The sequence below is a fragment of the Rhinatrema bivittatum genome, chromosome 1 (genome assembly GCF_901001135.1).
Source record: "Rhinatrema bivittatum chromosome 1, aRhiBiv1.1, whole genome shotgun sequence".
Taxonomy (NCBI): Eukaryota; Metazoa; Chordata; class Amphibia; order Gymnophiona; family Rhinatrematidae; genus Rhinatrema; species Rhinatrema bivittatum.
The window spans coordinates 712,149,383-712,169,979 of NC_042615.1; the positions used below are offsets into that span (position 1 = coordinate 712,149,383).

The following is a 20,597-nucleotide window of genomic DNA, read 5'->3' on the forward strand; positions in this document are numbered from 1 at the left end:
ATCTCAATCATACACACATACTCTTTCACACAAACAGGTTTTCAATCACAAACTTACACATACAGGTTCCCAATGGTAAACTTACATTCATGCTCTCTCTCACACAGGCAGGCTCTCAATCACAGACATACTCTCTTTCACATATACAGGCTCTGAATCATTCACATACATGCAATCTCTCACTCACACACACAGGATCTCAAACACACATGCTGGCTCGCTCATTCACTCTCTCTCTCCCCCACCCCGGGAACTCGCGGCAGCAGCAGCCTCCTCCCAACGCTAACCTCCTTCATTTTCAGCCCTCGCGGAGGCGGAGTCCCATCGGCCGCGGTTGAAGCTCTTCATTTTCCTCCGAGCCGCGCTGCAGTCTTCTTTTCGTCGGACACTAGCGTGGCCTCTTCTTGCCGCGCACGCACCTGATGCTCTCCACTTCCTCTTCCGGGCCGCGGGGGGGGGGGGGGGGGGGGGCGGGAATAAGAGACCACACTAGCGTGGTCTCTTCTTCCCGCGCACGCACCCGATGCTCACCACTTCCTCTTCCGGGCCGCGGTGGGGGGGGGGGGGGGGGCGGGAAGAAGAGAGCACGCCGGTGCCGCTGACTCCAGCTGTCCTGCCGCGTTCCGCCCGGGCTGACAACATTTTAAGCCCGGGCGGAGGAGGACCGAGGAGCAGCTGGGACAGCGGGGGACTGGAAAGTATGGCGACACTTGTCTGCGAGCCAGATGCAGCCCTCAAAAGAGCCATATCTGGCTCGCGAGCCATGGGTTCCCGACCCCTGGTCTAAGAGGAGGGGAGCAGGAGAAGGGGTCCAGACCGCATCCTTCACACCAAGTGGAAAACCTCTTCCATTTCATATTGTAAGATTTTTTGGTAGAATAACTCACTATACCCCGTCCGAAAGGCCAAAGGCCTGCACGGTCACCCAGTCAACATCCAAGCCGTGATGGCCAGGGCCTGTAGGTTGGGGTGATGGAGCGTGCCCCGGTCCTGGATGATTAGGTCCGGGGATGTGAGGTCAGATCCTGCAGGGTCGGAAACCAGACTTGACTGTGCCAAAAGGGGACGGTCAGGATCATGGAAGCCTGGATCCTGCTGAAGCTTCTGGAGTATTTTCGAGATGAGGGGGAGGGGAGGGTAAGTGTACAGCAGCCCAGTGCCCCAGTGAATCAAGAATGCATCCGCCAGCAATCCGCTACTCCTCCAGCCTAGGGAGCAGAAGCGGTCCACATTCCTGTTCTCCAGAGAGGTGAACAGAGAGGTGAATGTGTGGGGACCCCCATAAGGAAAAGATTGTTTGCCACCTCTTGACTGAGGGAACACTCGTGAGGTTGAAAGACATGGCTCAGGGAGTCTGCCAAGGTGTTATCCACCCTGGGAGATACACCGCCCTGAAGAGAATGCTGTTGTCGATGGCCCATGACAAAATTTGGACTGCTTCCTGTCAGAGGGTGAAGGATCCTGTTCCCCCTTGTTTGTTCAGATACCACATAGCTACCTGACTGTCTATTTGAACAAGAACTACCTTGTTCATGAGCCGCTCCAGGAATACTTGGAGTGCATAGCGAATCGTGTGCAGCTCCAGGAAGTTGATTTGAGTCTGCAACTCCTGAGCAGACCAAAGACCCTGGGTGTGGAGACCCGCCAGGTGTGCACCCCACCGCGTGCGAGACGCATCTGTGGTGAGGGTGACCTGGGGTTGTGGGCTCCAGAAGAGGATTCCCTTTTCTAGGTTGGCGGGAGTCGCCCATCACTGACGTAGCAGTGTGATTAGCACACACACACGCAGGTCTTGCAAAGCCTAGCACCATTGAGAGCGTAGCGTCCACTGTGCCCTGCACATGTGCAGGTGAGCAAAGGGGGTGACATGCACGGCCGCTGCCATATAGACCAGCAACCGGAGAAACTGGTGCACTGAGACATGAGAGCACGTGGCGACTGCTTGAGCAAGGGCCTCCACCCTGTCCCAAGGCAGGAAAGCCTTCAACAGGGCAGTGTCCAGTCAAGCCCCAATGAAGTCCACTTGCAAGGACAGCTGGAGATAGGATTTAGGATAGTTAATCAGAAATCCCAGGGTTTCCAAAATTTAGTTTTAAGTGCGCAGGGCACCCTGCGCCCCCTGTCCTGAAGTGCTTTTGATAAGCCAGTCATCGTGGTACGGGAAGACATGTATTCCCTGCCTCTGAAGTTAAGTATCTACAACCACTAGACACTTGGTAAAGACATGGGGCAGAGATGCCAGGCCAAAGGGTAGAAAGCAATATCGGTAATGACTCCCGTCGACCAGGAATCAAAGGTATTGCCGATCCGCATGAAATATGGAGATATGGGCATTTGTGTCTTTTAAATCTAGGGAGCAGAGCCAGTCTCCCGCCTTAAGAAGGGGAATCAAGGTACCCAGAGAGACCATTTTGAACTTCTCCTTTACCAAGAAACAGTTTAGGGCCCTCAGGTCCAGAATGGGCTGGAGTCTCCCCACCTTCTTGGAGATTAGAAAATACCTGGAATTGAACCCCTCACCATGCTGACTGGGTGGAACGAGTTTGACAGCTCCAGCCAATACAAGGGTGGAGAGCTCTACGCGAAGGATTTGTAGGTCCCCTGACGGTCTCCATTGAGGACACAGAGGCAAATGTTACTTGCCAGAAGCGCAACCTGTCACCCTGACAGATGATGGACAGGACTCAAAGGTCTGATGTTATGGAGGGCCATTGGTCCGCAAAGAGATGGAGCTGACCCCTTCTACCAGCATCGGTAGAGGCCGCCAAGAGGCTTCAGAGGGGTTGGAGGGAACAACTTCCTCTGCCCGAGACTGCTTCGGAGGAGGCACCGATGCCTGTCCGTGGCCTGGCTTCGATGACAAGGACAGATGACTATGTTTCTTCGACCGCTCTTGATGATCACCACGGTCCTTTCCCAGAGGGAGACTGTGAGGAACCCAACTGGGAACGGGACGACAGTATCGGCTCCAGTATCGGGTCTGGAGGTGACCCCGGATGAGTCAAAATTTTGTCCTTCTTAGCAAGTGGGGTGGAGGTTCCCTGATGTCGACGACGAATATGGTCCTTTGGAGTCAAATAATTTTTCCATTTTGTCGAGACATGCCCGACGGCCCTTCGGAGTCATCTGGGCACAGAGGTCACAACCGCTGACATCGTGGGACGCCCCCAGGCAGAGGACACAACCTCGTGGGGGTCTCTGATGGATACAGTCTGGGTGCACCAGCGAAAATTGGTCAATGCCATCAGAAAAAATATGCAGCACGCGGTCAATTGTCGGCAAATACTAGGACATGAAGCAGTCGATTATCAACCTTGAAAAAGCAAAAAACAAAAACAAAAAAAAACAAAAAACACCAGGTTGCGGAGAGTGGAACCAACAAAAAATACGAGGGACCCTAGGCAACACGGGAAGCAAAAATTACAGAAAAACTGTGAAATAAGCGCGATATCACGACCCCAAGGCAGCAGCTTCGCAGAAAGGAAGAGACTGAAGAGGGACCCCGCATGAATGTGTGGTTGGCAGCCTGTTGGGCATGCTCAGTGTGCCAATGTTTCTATTTGAGAGAAGTTTTCCGTGCCAGGCTCCATCAAATGATGTCACTCATGTGTGAGGACTACCATCCTGCTTGTCCTTGGAGAAAAGAAGATATACTTTCTGAAATGAAAACAAATCAGAAGATTTTTTTTTAGTAAATTGCTTGACGATTCTACTGACTGATCCATACCAGAACCAATCCATAACAATAATTAGAGGACTATAAAGTGAAGAAGTTATTTTTAAACATGGTTCTCTTAAAGAGTACCAGCAGAAACAGTGGAAGAAGAAAAAGCGAATCTCAGCCTTCACTGGAAATGCAGTCCAATGGCTGGTACGACAGGGTACAGAGGACAGTCTCACTAGTGTGAATGGTAAAATTAGCAGACTAAAAGTAAGGATGAAAAATGTCACAAGCCATTGGATTTCTATAAGTGGCACTGGAAGCAAATCGGAAGCTAATAAATATTGCTGGAAAGCAGGACAAACGGTAGTGATCGGTAAAATAAGGGATTTTTTATTGGTGTTAGCCCGACTCTGGCCGAGTTTCGCTCACGCAGGAGCTGCCTCAGGGGCTAGTACAAGAACAATATTAATTAAAAATTAAACATGACAGACATATATATACACAAATAAACATAGATGTATGTAATTACAAATAAAATGTCTACTTAAAGAATGAAACAGAAATAAAATAATAAAACATATATAAATAACAACAGTAATCCAAATAAATATATCAAAAACACAATTATGTGCGCATATTATATAAAAAATATGAGAGACATTATGTGAGACCTTACCAGCTACCATTGGTACAGGTAATCACTGTTAAAATTATTTCCTTTCCACTAATGGCCTTCTCTTGTTAATCCCACGCCCATTGGGGCGGATTTTAAATGCCCTGCGCGCGTAAATCTGGGCAGATTTACGCGCGCAGGGCCCTTGCGAGCCAGCGCACCTATTTTGCATAGGCCGCCGGCGGGCACAGAACCCCGGGACGCGCGTAAGTCCTGGGGTTTTTTTAAAAGGGGCGGGAGGGGGCGTGTCGGGGACGTGGCCGAATGACGCGGCGTTTCGGGGGTGGCGACGTGGGCGTGGTTTCAGCCTGGGGGCGTTCCGGGGGCATGGCCGCGGCCTCCGGATCAGCCCCCGGGACCGGAACACGGAGCAGGGCAGCCGGCCGACGCGCGCAGATTTACATCTGCTTTTCGCAGGCGTAAATCATGCGATAAAGGTAAGGGGGGGGGTTTAGATAGGGCCGGGGAGGGTGGGTTAGGTAGGGGAAGGTGGGGGGAGGTTGAAGGAAAGTTCCCTCCGAGGCCGCTCCGAAATCGGAGCGGCCTCGGAGGGAACAGGCAGCGCGCACTGGGCTCGGCGCGAGCAGGTTGCACAAATGTGCACCCCCTTGTGCACGCCGACCCCAGATTTTATAAGATACGCGCGTATCTTATAAAATCCAGCTTACTTTTGTTTGCACCTGGTGCGCAAACAAAAGTACGCGATCGTGCAATTTTTTAAATCTACCCTATTGTGTTTAGACATATACACACATACAAATACTGTACGTCATGGTCATAAGTTTAACAAAGTCACATAATTAATGTTATTTATATTTATTTATATTTGGTTCCCATTCTTGGATTTTGCTATCAAGGCAACCATGAAAAATGTTCGCAGTGAATGGTACAAACTACAAATTTTAGGTCAGAAATTGACATTAAACAATCATGTATTTTAGCATACTGGCAGCATTTCCAACCAAGCACAACACAAATGTGCCCTGAACTCCTGAACTGACCAAGCTTCACAGGAAAAAATTTTCACAGTTGGGCAAATTGCTTTCTATTGTTGCAGTTCTCCCACTTTCAACAACCTTATGCAAATAAGGATTCAGAAAATTTAATCTCATTAAATATAAGATAAAGGTATAGTATAAGTGATATCCTGATGATAAAACTGAATGGACCATCACTTGAATCATTGCAGCCAGAACGTGCCATGTAAAAATCTGCACCACACGAAGGGTCATAAGAGTTGTCCATAGAATCAGAGGCAATAAACAACAAGAAAAAAAAACACAAAAGCAGCAGCAATAAAGAAATCTTTATCAATCTGTGGCATGAAAAATAAAAAATTGTGATGGGGGGGGGGGGGGGGAGCCATGACGAGTGCATTTCTTCCCTGGCAAACAAGTCTTGATTGAAGTTTTCAATTCCTGTCAATACTTACATAGCTATTTCCGGGACTACCCTATATACCAGAAAACAGAGGGAACATTTTACTTCCCAGCCCCCATTCCACATCAATTTCAGGGTAAGCTAAGCCGAAAAGTTCTTACGCATACCAAAATCCTCCTCCTTTCTCCTCTTGGTTTTCAGTCTCTCTTCCCTCTAAACCCACCCCTTGCTCTCTCTCTCTTCCTCTATCTAGTCTTTGTCCTCCCTCTCTACTCCATGTGCATTCTCTCTGTCTCATACATTTTCTCGTTTTCTCATTTTGCTTTCCCTATACCTCGTTTCCTCTCCCTTCCAATCCACAGTTTACCTTCTTTTACGGTTTCTCTTAAATGTTAAGTATTATCAGTGTTCTCACTAAGCGGTGCAGGGACCACCAACACCAATCTAACAGCTGGGTGCACGCCAGCTATCTTGTAATTTCAACCATACAGAACCAGCAGCTTCATTGAGACTATGGGACCCTGACAGTTCAAACCACAAGATGGCTGTATTAGAAATGGAATTCATGTCACCTTCCTAGACTGTATTTGAGTTAGCTACTACCAAACTAGTTTGAGCTATTAGGGCTTCCAGACTGCTTTGTATATATACTTACCTGCTTCCTAATTTTGAGTGAGCTGTTAAAAGCAGTGCTGATTAACTGCTCTTGAATAGAGAAAGCCTTCCTAGTTTGTTTGGTTTTTTTTTCTTTAGAAGGCATTCTCTTATCTAAACAAATTCTGTTGTGTCACAAATCTCTACCAAACTGAAGCATGTTTGCCAAGGAGTTAGACAGGTATCAGTTATCTCTGCACAGTTCAGAGGGAACACTGAGCATGGGTGACTGCAGGCAAGAGGAGGAAAAGCACTTCTCCCACAACCTATTTCTTATCAGCACTCACGCTGACAAACCAAGTGGATGCAGGAAAAGGCACAGAAAGCAATACTTGATAGGAAGCGTTTCTTGCTTCTCGACCTCTCTGGTTATTCCTGCTGTAGCAAAGGTATTGGGAAGCCAGACATCACGTATGAATTTTGCAGCTAGAAGACAATGCACAAACTTTGCACATTGTCTTCCAGCTGCAATTTTGATTTAAGGTTCTTTTAATATGAAAAAATGAACTCCTAATAAGCTTTAAAATGTTGCATAGTTACAGAAAGAGAAGATTGTACTGTTTGCTATTCCTCTATTTGGAAACAACTGTTATTCTATAGAATACATAAAAATGTTATAATAAATAAGGTATTAAATCAATGTATTCCAAAACTAGCTCATTTAGGGGCCAACGCAATATAGTGCGCTCAGCCTAGCACACAGCTTGATGCATGGTTGGATGCACTAAAAACTCCCAACGTAATAATGGGATTAGCGTGTCAAAACACACATCCAAATCAGCGCATAGCTAATAGCACTCATCATATGTAAATGCCAAGTGGATGAGGCTATTAGCTATTACCCCAATGCAAAAAAAAATCAGCGTGTGCAAGATGCATACGTTTTAAAAAGCAAAAATTAACACAAGCCCCGGAGCTGGCGTTAAGTCTTGATGCACCCCAAGCCGCCACAAAAAAGCAAAAAATACTGCTTTTCTGTGGTTCCTCCTACTTAAGATAGGCGCGATATTAGTATGAGGAACCACAGAAAGCAGCATCATGGGAAAAAAAAAAGTTGACTGTGGTCAGATTGGAACATGGACGCTCAATTTCCAAGGATACATGTCAAAACAAGTAACAAGTCCTGAATGACTGGTTTGATTTGCAGCAGACCAAATTCTAACTATTTATGTCCATATGAGAATGGACAGATTCAATTTTACTTATTTCCTCCTTTTTGATAGGCAGTAAATTAATTGTAAATAGAAATGTCCTTGCAAGTTGAGGAAGCAATATCAAAAGATGGAAACCTAAAAGCCTATCAGTTACCACAGGATATATAGATTATATTCATTTATAAATATGAATGCTTTTTACCAGAGTCTTTAATGACTGGCGAAGAGTATGTTTATGCATTTCTGTCATCATGCATGCAGTGGCAATATATACAGCTGACATACTGAACTTCTGACAAATGAGTATATACAATTATTCAGTGTAACTAAATTATAGTAACATAGTAGGTGATTGCGTAAAAAGACCAATGAGCTCATCTAGTATTTCCAGTGATTCCTGTCTGTACTGCAAGGATATATCCCAAATACCAGTCACACATGCTTGACCGCTTGCAGGATATCACACCTGATCCAGTCACTTTGCTTCCTTCCTCCTACTTTCTCCTCTAACATAGGTAGATGAGCATATAAGAACATAAGAACATAAGAAATTGCCATGCTGGGTCAGACCAAGGGTCCATCAAGCCCAGCATCCTGTTTCCAACAGAGGCCAAAACCAGGCCACAAGAACCTGGCAATTACCCAAACACTAAGAAGATCCCATGTTACTGATGTAATTAATAGCAGTGGCTATTCCCTAAGTAAAATTGATTAATAGCCATTAATGGACTTCTCCTCCAAGAACTATCCAAACCTTTTTTGAACCCAGCTACACTAACCACATCCTCTGGCAACAGATTAAAAACTCCTCTTACCCCCCCCCCCCCCCCCCACACACACACTCCTGTGCCTTACACTCAAGCTCAAAAATAATCTAAACAACCAGAGAAACCAGAGAGGCTATTGCCATAACATCAAGCCTCCTAGGTCTTGCTAGGTACCACCAACCTGACAGTATCATTCCGGATGGTTTCTGAGGCATTGCAGCCAGCTACTACCAACCTGGTTACCCTACGAACTGCAACCATTTGTACATGTTTCCTTTATCCACCCTTTCTTCTGTCCTTATCACCTATCCCCTTGCCTCTGCTCTTAGGGGGTGGGAGTTGAAAGATTTTTTTCTTTTTGCACAATACTGCAACTCTAACTCTGTTTTTACCACAGTCATTGAATACAACAGCAGACTAGGCCCCTTTAAGCCTCTCCAGTCTATTGCATCTCCCTCCTGGTGTAATGCCACAGACCCTACCTGATCCCCAGCCTCCTCTCCTCATCCCGTATTAACCAAACCCCTCAGATAGCAAGCAACGAGATTACTTCAAAAGATAAAAACTCTAATAGCAGTTACCACAGACTGGAAATCTCAGCTCCAAAAGCAGCAGTATCCTTCACCCTGTCCTGTGTGAAATCAAGAACAGCAACTCCCACTGCAATGTCCAGCAAAGCATAAAGTGAAAACAGCCAGCCAAATAAAGGAGGAGCAGAACAGCATACAAACAAGTCATCACAAGGAGGTCTTAAGCAGCTGCAAACCCACGCAGGAGGAGGAGCACATTGATTTGGATTAGAACAGATCCGTGACAGTTGAACCCACCACCATCGAATAGATGTCAGGCAAAGGGAGACACTTGTATTTTACACATCACAATTTTCTCATGGCCCAAGTTCACTCTCCCTCATCCACTGCAGCAGCAAGCTCTGGAAGACCACAGAGCCACTCAGCAGACCCTTACACAGACTCTAGGCAGGATGATGGGCATTGGAGATGGATGAGCAGTATGAAAGCATATTATGTTAGAAAGGCACAGGTAGTGAAATTATCAATTTGAATAATGCAAAAAAAAAAATAAAAAAGATAAGAAGCCAGTCACAAAGTAGAAATCCTAAAAGATTTAAAAGCCAAGACAGCATAGGTTTACCAAAGAAAACCTGTGTTTAAAAATGTAATCAATTTCTTGGACGGCTAAATAATTAGATCAAGGAATACAAGCCATTGCAATATCATATACCACACACGTTACCAAGTGCTTGGACATGCATTTTGGACAAGCTAGGCTAATACCCGATGCAAAAAGGGGATCAGAAAGTTCAAAATGCACTTCCAAACCAGCGCGTAGCTAACAGCACACATCACATGTAAATGCATGCAGATGAGGCTATTGGCTATTACCCCTGATACAAAAATAATCACTGTGCACCTGACGCGCATGTTTTAACACAGAAAACTTAATGCCAGCCCTGCGCTAGCGTTAAATCTTTACGTGCTCAGAGCTGTCTGAAAAATGCCCCATAAAGTCACAAAAAAGCCCAAAATTACTGCTTTTCTGTGGTTCCTCCTACTTAGTATCATCCCAATACTAAGTAGGAGGAAGCAGCATGAAAAAATGATCTTGCCAATGCTCAGGTTAAGAAAAAAGATGCCCATTAATTGAGCGTCTGTTTTCCTAACTGGCGCACAGCCACATCTCCTGGGTGCCCGATGCCATGGACGCATAATTTATCCCTAGCGCGTCCTTTTTAGCGCAATGGCTCATTTGCCTATTGCATCCAGTGCCCAGGAGAGGTGATTGTGTGCACATTCAAAAGACATGCATCCAGTTTGGATGCACGTTTTTGCCGCGCACTTTATTGCATCAGCCTGATTGGATGTGGTTGATATGGATTTCAACAAAGTATTTGATGCTATCCCACGCAGAAGGCTCAAAACGCAGCTCTGGGTGGAACCCAAGGTAGTGGACTGGAGTAGAAACAGGTTGAGAGATAAAGAGTAATGAAATTCTGAGAAAAGCAAGGTGGAGTGCCTCAAGAATGTCTTCTGGGACCATTTCTTTTCAAAATCTATGTGAGCAATAATTCAGAGGAATTAGAAGGAAAAGTTTATCTTTTTACAGATAAAACCATGATCTGCAACAGAATGGACACTCCTGAGTAAGTAGACGGAATGAAGTGATCTAAGAAACGTTGAGGAGAGATCAAGTATTTCATGCTTAAGATTCAATGCAAAAAAGTACAATAATCCATTTGGGGTGAAGTAATCTAAGGAAGAAGTACATGATAGGGGTAAGATACTAATATGCAGGGGTAGGCAAACTAAGGCCCACAGGCTAAATCCTACTCATCAATGTTTTCCCTCCAGCCCGTCTACCTCTTGCCAAAGCTGAATTATGTACGGCCCGCTGATGCTTTGACCTGCCTGCCCAAGTGCCCATCATCATTATCGATGACACAAGTCGCCCTTGATGACATGCTGAAATATGCAACATTGAGCCTTTGATGACATCATTAGGCACATGGCCAAGCAGTTCCTCAGTGCATCAGCCAAGAGAGTGGAGATGACAATTTTAAACTGGTGCCTTCTTTTTGCAATCCAACTGAAGGCAACAGGAGCCTCCTTGTGCTTACAGCTTTTAACTTGCCGATGCAGCATCTGTATTCTCAGCCTGCTACCACTGTTGACTTCTTCCTTCCCACCTCAGCCCTGAAGGTAAGCTGAAATGCTACTGGAAGGGGCAGGGTTTGAAAGGGAAAACTTCCTGTGGCCTGGGGTTGGGTCTGCTCTGTCCTCAGGTGGACCAAGTGATACTCAATCCTGGGGCTACAGGCTGAATGGCAGCCTGCAACTATAGCTATATATCATGGTGTGTATCAAGCAGCTACTGCAAAACCTAAGAGAATGGGTAAAGATAGATCCAGCAAGTTAATCCTCAGGATGGATCAGGATAATTTTTTTAACCAGTTTGGGGAGTAACCTGCTTGGGGGGGGGAAATCAGCAGCACTATGGGATGGGGTGGAGACAAGGGATTAAGAGAGGGTTGGGAAAGAGGGTTATGTTGAGCATAATTGGACGGGGGCAAGATAGAGGGGAGTGGCACACACACACCCCAGACACCTACTTGCATATCCATATTCCACTCACTCCAGAGACATCCTCTGCCCATTTCTTTCTCAAGGGGCTCCAAGGGGGGGACCTTCCACCTGGCCCAAGTTGCAGATAAGAACTTGCAAAGTAGCCCCAGCACAAAAAAATTTGCCCACCCCTACTAAGATACAATGAATGGAAGACAGCATCTGATGATATCAAGGTAGCAAAACAGTGTGATAAGGTGGTGGCCAGAGCCAAAGGGTGCATAGGAAGAGAAATAACCAGCAGACAAAAAAAAAAAAAGGAGGTGATAATGTCTGACTAGGGTGTTGGCGAGACCTCACCTAGAATACTGTGTTCAATTCTGGAGACCATACCTTTAAAAGGATATAGATAGGCTAGAGACAGTCCAAAAAAAGGCTACCAAAATGGTGCAGGCTGTACACCAAAGGTTATATGAGATGGGACTTAAGGCCCTAAACATGTAAACCCTAAAGAAAAGAAGAGGAGGGATAGGGAGAATACAACAAATATTCAATACCTCAAAAGTATAAATCAGCGACAAAGTAAATGTTTTCCAGAGGAAAGAATGCTTTAGAAGAAAAGTCATCATATGAAGTTCCAGAAGGATAGACTCAGGAGCAACATCAGAAAATATTTCTTCATGCAAAAGGCGGAAGATGCATTAAATGGTCTCCGAGTGCACGTGACATAAACAAAAATATTAATAGAATTCAAGAAAGCATAGGATAAGCACAGAGAATCCCTATTTGTGAAGAAGTGAGGGGAAGAAAGTTCAACTGTAGCTCAACAACTGGGATAATAATTGTCCAGAAGAATTTGTTGAATCCTAACAAAAATATTTTTCTCCTTCTAAACATTATAAATACTGTATTACATTATATATTATAAATATCTCATTACTTGTCAGGAGATATTACATGTATACATTATTTATAGGCTTCACTTTTATGAACTGCCAACAAAACCGTTACTTACGTCATGAAATAACTTTCTATCTGCGGCCAGTCGTTTGGATGAGAGAGTCTTTGTAACATGATAGAATGTAAGTAATGCTCTGTGTTGGAGAAGATCATCTTGGACTTTCACAGATTCCAGCAATGTAGGAATGAGCTCTGGCCACTGTTTAGGGCAGTCCAGTCTAGCAACTTTGGCAATCAACACTGCAATCTGAGTGGCAATCTGCACAGAAAACAACCAAAAGAACAGAGAGGGAAAAGGAGAGATGAATTCAAAGTGCATACAGTGCTCTACAATTACAATAGCATAGTACAATTCAAGAGCACTAGAGTTCTGATTACTGTCCAATTCTGACAGGCCTATACACAGATATACTTTATATTATTTTCTGGGAAAGTTCTAAGTACTACTTGCTTACTTTATAGCCTAGGTTCCAACAGGGAAACTGACCTTATAAAATCATCATCTCTCACCCGGTCCCAAATTATTATTTTTTTTTTTTTTAACTCTTCATCCAATTGATTTCACATTTCTACCAGAGACAACAAAATAATCAGTAACTCCCAGCATACAATTTTCACATGGCTCCAACATCCCTACATTTAGAACTATTGTCTCTCAACCTAGCTTGATGGACTCTCTACCTGGGTAAACTTCAAGCTAGGTTGAGAGACCCTTGCCCAAATCTCTTGAACCATTCAGAAAGCAAACTAAAAAGGTGGCTTTACTACCAGATTTCAATAAAAGTTGATCATATATTCACAAAGTTTAACAGAAGATAAAGCAGAGTTGCTTACCTGTAACAGGTGTTCTCCTAGGATATCAAGATATTAGTCCTCACAAGGATGACATCATCAGATGGAGCCCGCCACGGAAAACTTGCAATTCACACTTAGCAGCATGCCACTATCCGCGAGACCAATTGGGGTCCCTCTTCAGTCTCATAAAACAGAATTACGAAAAAATAACACACACACAGGAGAAACCCAACTCTACGGGATGGCAGGAGGGTTTCATGAGGACTAGCATCCTGTTGTCCTAGGAGAGCACCCGTTACAGGTAAGCAAATCTGCTTTCTCCTAGGACAAGCAGGATGTCAGTCCTCACATGAGTGAATCCCTAGCCATAGGCAGCCCCTCAACAAAAAAAGGGATCGAGAGACTGCATAGCCAGTTCTCTTTTTGTAGAAAAGGGACCGATGTGCATAGATTGCCTTTGGCCTGCTGTCCATTTGAGGTAGAAAGCTAAGGACCTCTTGCAATTCAAACTGTGCAGAGCCCATTTGCCCTGGTGCAAGTGAGGCCTGGGAAAAAAGGTGGGCAGGATGATCGACTGAATAAGATGAAAATCAGTCACCACCTTAGGCAGGAACTTAGGGTAGGTACGCAATAACACCCTATCATGAAAGAATTTCGTATAGGGCGGATAGGTCACCAACGCCTGAAGCTCACTAACCCTGTGTGCCAAAGTGACTGCAACCAAGAAGATAACCTTCCAGGTCAGGTACTTCAGATCACAGGAGTGCAGTGGTTCGAAAGGATCTCACATGAGCTGAGCCAACACCACGCTGAGGTCCCAGGACAAAACAGGAGGCTGCAGGGGAGGCTTCAGATGAAGCAAACCCCTCATAAACCACCCCACTATGGGCTGCACAGAGAGGGGAGAACCATCAACACACCCTGGTAGTAAGCACTGATGGCACTTAAGTGTACTCTGACTGAAAGGTGCAGCAAGTAGTCGAGCAACTTCCAAGTGGAGCAGGAGAACGGATGCAGGCCATGGCCCTCACACCAGATGGAAAAAAAAACTCTTCCACTTCAGGCTATAAGACTTACTGGTGGAAGGTTTCCTGGAAGCTACCAGTACCAGAGATGTTGTCAGAGAGGTCAAGGGGCTGCAGAACTAGCCTTTCAACATCCAGGCCGTCAGTGACTGTGCTCTGATGTTTGGATGGCGCAGCCTGCCCTGATCCTGTGTGATCTGGCCGGGGGAGGTCCCCAGACCGATCTGCTTTCTGACAGAGAGATCCTGCAGGGGTGGGAACCAGACTTGCCTCGGCCAATGAGGGGCAATGAGAATCATGGTCCCCCTGTCTTGCCGGAGCTTCAGGCAAGTCTTCATCACCAGGGGAAGCGGAGGATACGCATACAGAAGGCCCTTGCCCTAATGGCGGGAAAAGGCATCCGAGGCTGGTTTGCCGTCCCCCCTGTACAGGGAGCAGAAATGCCTCACTTTGCTGTTGCAGGAGGAGATGAAGAGGTCTACATCTGGGATCCCCGAAAGGCGGAAAATGTGATCTGCTATTGCTTCATCCAGGGACCACTCGTGGGACAGAACCCTCGACTCAGCCAATCTGCCACCGCATTCTCTGACTCAGCCAGGTACATGGCTTGGGACAGAATACCCTGGGATTGAGCCCACGACCAAATCTGAACAGCCTCCCGACACAGGAGGAATGATCACGTGCCTCCCCACTTGTTGATATACCACATGACTACCTGATTGCCCGTCTGGATCAGAACCGCCTTACTGGATAAGGGATCCCGGAGCACCCAAAGAGCATAGCAGATTGCACGCAGCTCCAGGAAGTTGATTTAACACTGCGCTTCCTGAGCAAACCAGAAACCTTGCGTGAGGAGGTCATCCACATGTGCGCCCCCAGCCCAGGGTGGATGCATCTTTGGTAAGTACAACCTGGGTAGGGGGAGACTGAAAAGAAACACCCTGCTCCCGACTGGACAGAATTTCCCACCAGAGAAGTGGGATACGCACATTGATGTCCTGGGAGGCTTGCCACTTAGACCGCAGGGTCCACTGAGCCTTGCGCATATGTAAGAGAGAGCTAAGCGAGTAACATGGACCGATGCGGCCATGTGGCCCAGGAGGCAAAACAAGAAGTGGCCAAGACCTGCCATCTTCGGTGGATCAGACTCACGAGAGCAAGCACCCTATCATGACGCAGATAGGCCTGGGTCTGAGTTGTGTGTCCAGCCAGGCGCCGATAAAGTTCAACTGAGGTGATGGGTTGCGATGGGACAAACCAGAGGGACTCTAGCACCTGAATAGTCAAGCTCAGGGAGTGCAACGCCCCTCCTGGGTGACGCTCTTGACCAGCCAATCGTCCAAGTAAGGGAAAACGTGTATTCAGAGATGTCGGAGGTGCACACCCACCACTGCCAGACACTTGGTGAAAAACCGTGGGGCCAAAGCAAGGCCAAACAGTAGCACCTTGTACTGGAAATGCCTCTTGCCCACAAGGAACCACAGTACTTCCTGTGACTGGGGAAGATCTCGATGTGGGTGTAAGAGTCTTTGAGACTGAGGGAGCAAAGCCTGTCCCCTCTTTGCAGGAAGGGAATCAGGGTGTCCAGCGAGACCATCTTGAACTTTTCTTTTTGGAGAAATTTATTCAAGGCTCTCAGATCCAAAATGGGGCAGAGTCTCCCCATTCTCTTTGGAATCAGGAAATAGCGAGAGTAATGCTCCCACCCTTGCTACTGCAGCAGTACAGTCTTGACTGCTCTGGTCATTACAAGTGTAGAGAGTTCCATTAAGAGAATCTCCTGATGGGAGAACTAACCAAGATGGGCGCGGAGGAGATACCAGTGAGTCCTATCCCTCAATGAATGAGGGATAGGACTCACTGGTCCGAGGTCACAAAGAACAGCAGCCACCCTCCAACTGGAGGGTCCAGCAACAAGGACACAGCAAACTGGCTTCTGCTCCCCCGCATCCAGTGAAAACCCCATGGCAGGGCTCTGCTGAGGTGCCGGCTTGGGTTTGGGGGGTCTGCTGTTGCCTACATCGGCCCTGGGAGCTCACGCGTGGAGTTCGAGCACCTCCTGGGACCCTGATGCAAAGACTTCCTGGCAGTGGACGGTGAGTCTGACCTACTAGCCAAGAGATGCTGAAGGGTCTCATGGTGATCTTTTAACTTAGCCACAGCATCCCTCACCTTATCCCCAAACAGGTTCTCGCCCTTGCAGGGCAGGTCAGCGAGCTTTTCCTGGACCTGGATCTCCGGTCGGAGATCAGAAGCTGGAAGCCATGCCATCCTTTGGGAGCCAATGCTTGCTGCCGCCACCCTAGCCCCCATCTCAAACACGTCATAGGTGGACCGCACTTCACGTTTACCACACTCCAGGGTGTGGTAAACACGAAGTGACTGCCAAAAAGGCACCCTGCTGATGGGGCTGGGAGAGGCGCTCGGCTAACTCCTGGACCTGCTTCCATAGGTTCCAAGTATACTGGATCATGTACAGCTCGTAGGAAGCGATATAGGCAATAAACATTGTGCCCTGAAATGCCTTTGTACCCAAGGCATCCAACGCTCTGTACTCCCAACCCAGAGGTGCGGAATCGTGTGTGCAGGAATGCTTGGCCTTCTTGAGGGCCGACTCCATCAAGACTGACTGATGTGGGAGCCAACGCCTCTAAAAACCCAAGGCCTGCTGTACCAAATGGACCGCATCTGTTTTTCGATTTACCAGAGGAACTGATATGGGGTGCTCCCAGATCCAAAGGGTAATTCCTTAAATATATCATGGACAGGAACAGCCACCACCACCTCCTTCAGGGCATCAACAAACTGGAGGACCTCCAGCATCTTATGTCGGGCATCCTCCTTTGTTAGGAGTTGGAAAGGGATGACCACCATGGCCTGGACAAAGCCTGCAAAGGTCAGGTCTTCCGGTAGGGAAGCACCGGTAGAGGTGGTGGTTGGATGCCCTGCAGGGTTCTGATCATCGCCAGCTCCTCTTCAAAATCCAGTGAAGACAGAACGAATGGAGGAGGAGGAAAAGGCAATGTCACTGGACCTCCCTCAGAGCCCCAAAGGAGATTGGTGCCCGGCACCGGTAGGGAACGCATAGTTCTCCCAGATTCAAGGAGTTCAATGACTCCTCTCTGCGAAGTCACTTTGGGGCATCATGACAGCTGCTGGTGCCGACCTGAACCCGGCATCATATAATGACGGTGACAGGTGGAATGCTTCCAGGATTTCCCACGCTGCTCATCCCGGTCTTTTCATGGACCCGAGGAAGATAGAGATGATCCCGTCATCCTGGAGTGGGAAGACACTGACGACAGCCTATCCCTGGCACCTCTCTCCAGAGCGGGGCTCCGTGGGGTAGTGGACAGCAAATGCTCCATGCCCATGGGCTCTTCGGTATCGATGCCTCGATGGATCAGATTTTTGGGCCCAAAAAGCTTCGCCATCTTGTCCAGACGGGCCTGATGGCCTTTGGGGGTCATTTGATCGCAAAGACACCCTCGTGCGGCGCCCTCAGGTAGAGGATACAGATCTCATGTGGATCCTTGATAGACATGGTCCATGGGCACTGGGGGCATCGGTGAAAACCGGATGTCGTCATAAAAAAAGAGTCGGCAAGCAGTCAATGACCGGTGGCCACCGATAAGCGACACTATCGGGAATTGACTGCAAGGAAGGAAGAAAACTTACCATGCCACCCTACTAAGGCACCAATCGGGAGGAAGAGGGACCCCAGCGTAGGAAGTCTGTAATCAACCAGGAATGTATTTATTTATTTGGCACTTTTATATACCGATATTCATGTAACAAGTTACAAATCACCTCTGTTTACATTATAACAATAACCATTGCAAAAGGATGCATTACATTAAACCACAATGAAAAATGATGAAAAGGGCAGAGCTCCACAACTGCGAGACGAAAGCTCCATGGAAAAAACAAGACTGAAGAGGGGCCTCACGTTGACGCGTGGATAGTAGCATGCTGGGCATGCTCAGTGTGCCACCCATGTGTGAGGACTACCATCCTGCTTGCCCTAGAAGAAATATCAGATCTAAAAAATTGTGTTTTCAAAATGCAAGACTGTCAAACTACTTAAAGTGTAACACAATTTTCATAATTCTGATTTGAAGCGCAGTAGAAAAAATCATTCAAGCTTTGTGATTATTTGGACATGAGCTGATGAAAACAGGTGGCCAAATCATTTTCATGGTCAACACTATCTACTAGATTTCTAATCCCTTTTCTTCTGAAACTTGGTTTTGAGGGAACCATTTATTAATGAAAACAGATATTCAAAAATGTTTTTATGGTTACCGTTGACCACACAGTTGCTGAATTTCTGAAGCAAGACAGGAAACAGTCAAAATGCATTTTGCTGCACACTATGCTTCAGCTACTTATTCACCAAGGAAACCTTGTAGTATAGTACTTCTAAATTAAAAATGTATGCAGCAGTGCACAAAAGTAGGAAATGAGAAATATAGCAAATGAAAGCTACTGCATAACAAAAAAATTCCACTTAAAATTGTATAGTTACTATTTATTTTTGAACATTTGATATTCCGCCTTTTCCTAAGGTAATCACAAAGGAGATTAAACAAAAATTAAAAATTGTGAGCACATAAGTATTATGACATTTAACAAAACAGCTGAGAATATCTAACAATTATTCTTAAGCACTGTTAAAACATGCTTACTGAAGTACTGTGCTAAAATATCAATATTCACAGCATTACTGCTTTGCTGATACTATAATACTTTCTATAGGTTTCTGACTCAGATCCATAATGTCTAAAAGGTACTTGTTGACAGAAAAATAAAAAAGTTGTTTGGTAGCCAATGTGAAATGAGTTGGTGGTCCAGTCTGCAGTGGACAGGAGTCTGCACCACAAAAATAAAACTTCACCATAAACTGCCACAAATTTGCATCTTTGAAATCTTTGCAGAGATTGAGATTTATTAGCCTCTTACCCTAAGCGATGGCACTTCGAGTGAGGTTGAGCCACAGTGTGAGAACAGTGTGGGGAAGTCTGCACTGTTACTATCCATGGTGTAGAAATTTAGTAGGCCCAGCTTGGCCTGTGTATTGTGCTTTTCCCTGTATAGCTAAAGTGTGCTGGATTCACAGAATTAGCCAGAATTTATTTCATGCTCTGAACTATAATAACCTTTTCTATTCTGAAGTAAGAGTCCATAATTAGTTCAAAAGAGATCTTTGCAACTAAAAGTAGAATTTTCAGAGAAGTAAGGATTGCACATAGGCATAAATTATTTATGAGGTACATAATCTGATAGAAATATAGATAACTAACCATGACTGGACAGGATCAGAATTTTGCCTTATTCAGAATACATCATGGTGTAAGACAACCCATAGGTGGTAAGCTCCAATTATTAGCTGAATACTAAATAATGAGTTACTGATTACTAATGTATAATCTGAAGCTATATATAGAAACATAGAAATGATGGCAGAAAAAGACCAACGATCCATCCAGTCTGCCCAGCAAGATTATGGTAGTTTCTGCACTCATCAGTTTCCCAGACCATCAAAATCAGGGCCCTTGTTGGCTTCTGTTTGAGTCCATTTCTCGGTTACCTCCTGCCATTGAATCATAGATCAATGTTGGGAGTTGCATCAAGAGTTTCATGCTTATTGGTTAAGGGTAGTAATGGCTGTATCAGCAAGTTTCCCTATGCTTATTTGCTTTCCCTGACCACAAAATTCAAAGTACTTGAAGTTTGCTGTCTGAATCAACTTCCCCTTTTCCCCACCATTGAAGCAGAGAGCACTGATGGAGTAGCATCAACAGTATGAAGGCTTATTGATTAAGGGTAGTAACCGCCACACCAGCAAGTTACCCCCATTCACTCATTTCTATCCTCTAGTCTTTAGAGATTCACAGTGTTTATCCCATGCCCCCTTTGAATTCTTTCACTGTTTGTCTTCACCACCTCCTCCGGAAGAGCATTCCAGGCAGCCATCACTCTCTCCATGAAAAAATATTTCCTGATGTTGGTTCCGATTCATCCTCCCTGGTGTTTCATTTCATGATCCCTGAATTCAAGAAATCATGGATCTCTGAGGGAGAGGGCAGGGGTGGTTCTATAATGAGCAAGGTGAGGCGGTCACTTATTATTTATTTATTTATTTATAATTTTTATATACCGACATTCTTACATTAAAATGCAAATCATACCGGTTTACATAAAACAGAAAAAGCAGGAAAAAATATTTCCATAGTCAAATACAGAGAACATTTATAATAAAATTTATAATAAAATAAACTTCAGGCAGCAAACTTTGGAAGCGGCAAAAACTGTTCCCACAAACTCCTCTAGCGGCCGCCTCACCCTGCTGCCAAAACAAAGGACCCACGCAGATATAATGCAATGTGTTTGCTGATAGCTAAAGAAAATAGCTGGCTGAGCTTTTTCTCCTTGCATGCAAGTT

The 20,597-nt window shown here is 45.8% G+C and overlaps 1 protein-coding gene across 1 annotated transcript in view; it reads right to left on the minus strand.

Moving 5' to 3' along the window:
* The window catches only part of IPO11 (importin 11), a 1,257,051-nt gene that overhangs the window by 1,088,552 nt on the left and 147,902 nt on the right, over window positions 1–20,597 (minus strand). The window contains exon 5 of the mRNA XM_029576426.1: window positions 12,388–12,591. Coding sequence (XP_029432286.1) covers window positions 12,388–12,591 — 204 coding nt within the window. The remainder of the gene's footprint in view (window positions 1–12,387; window positions 12,592–20,597) is intronic.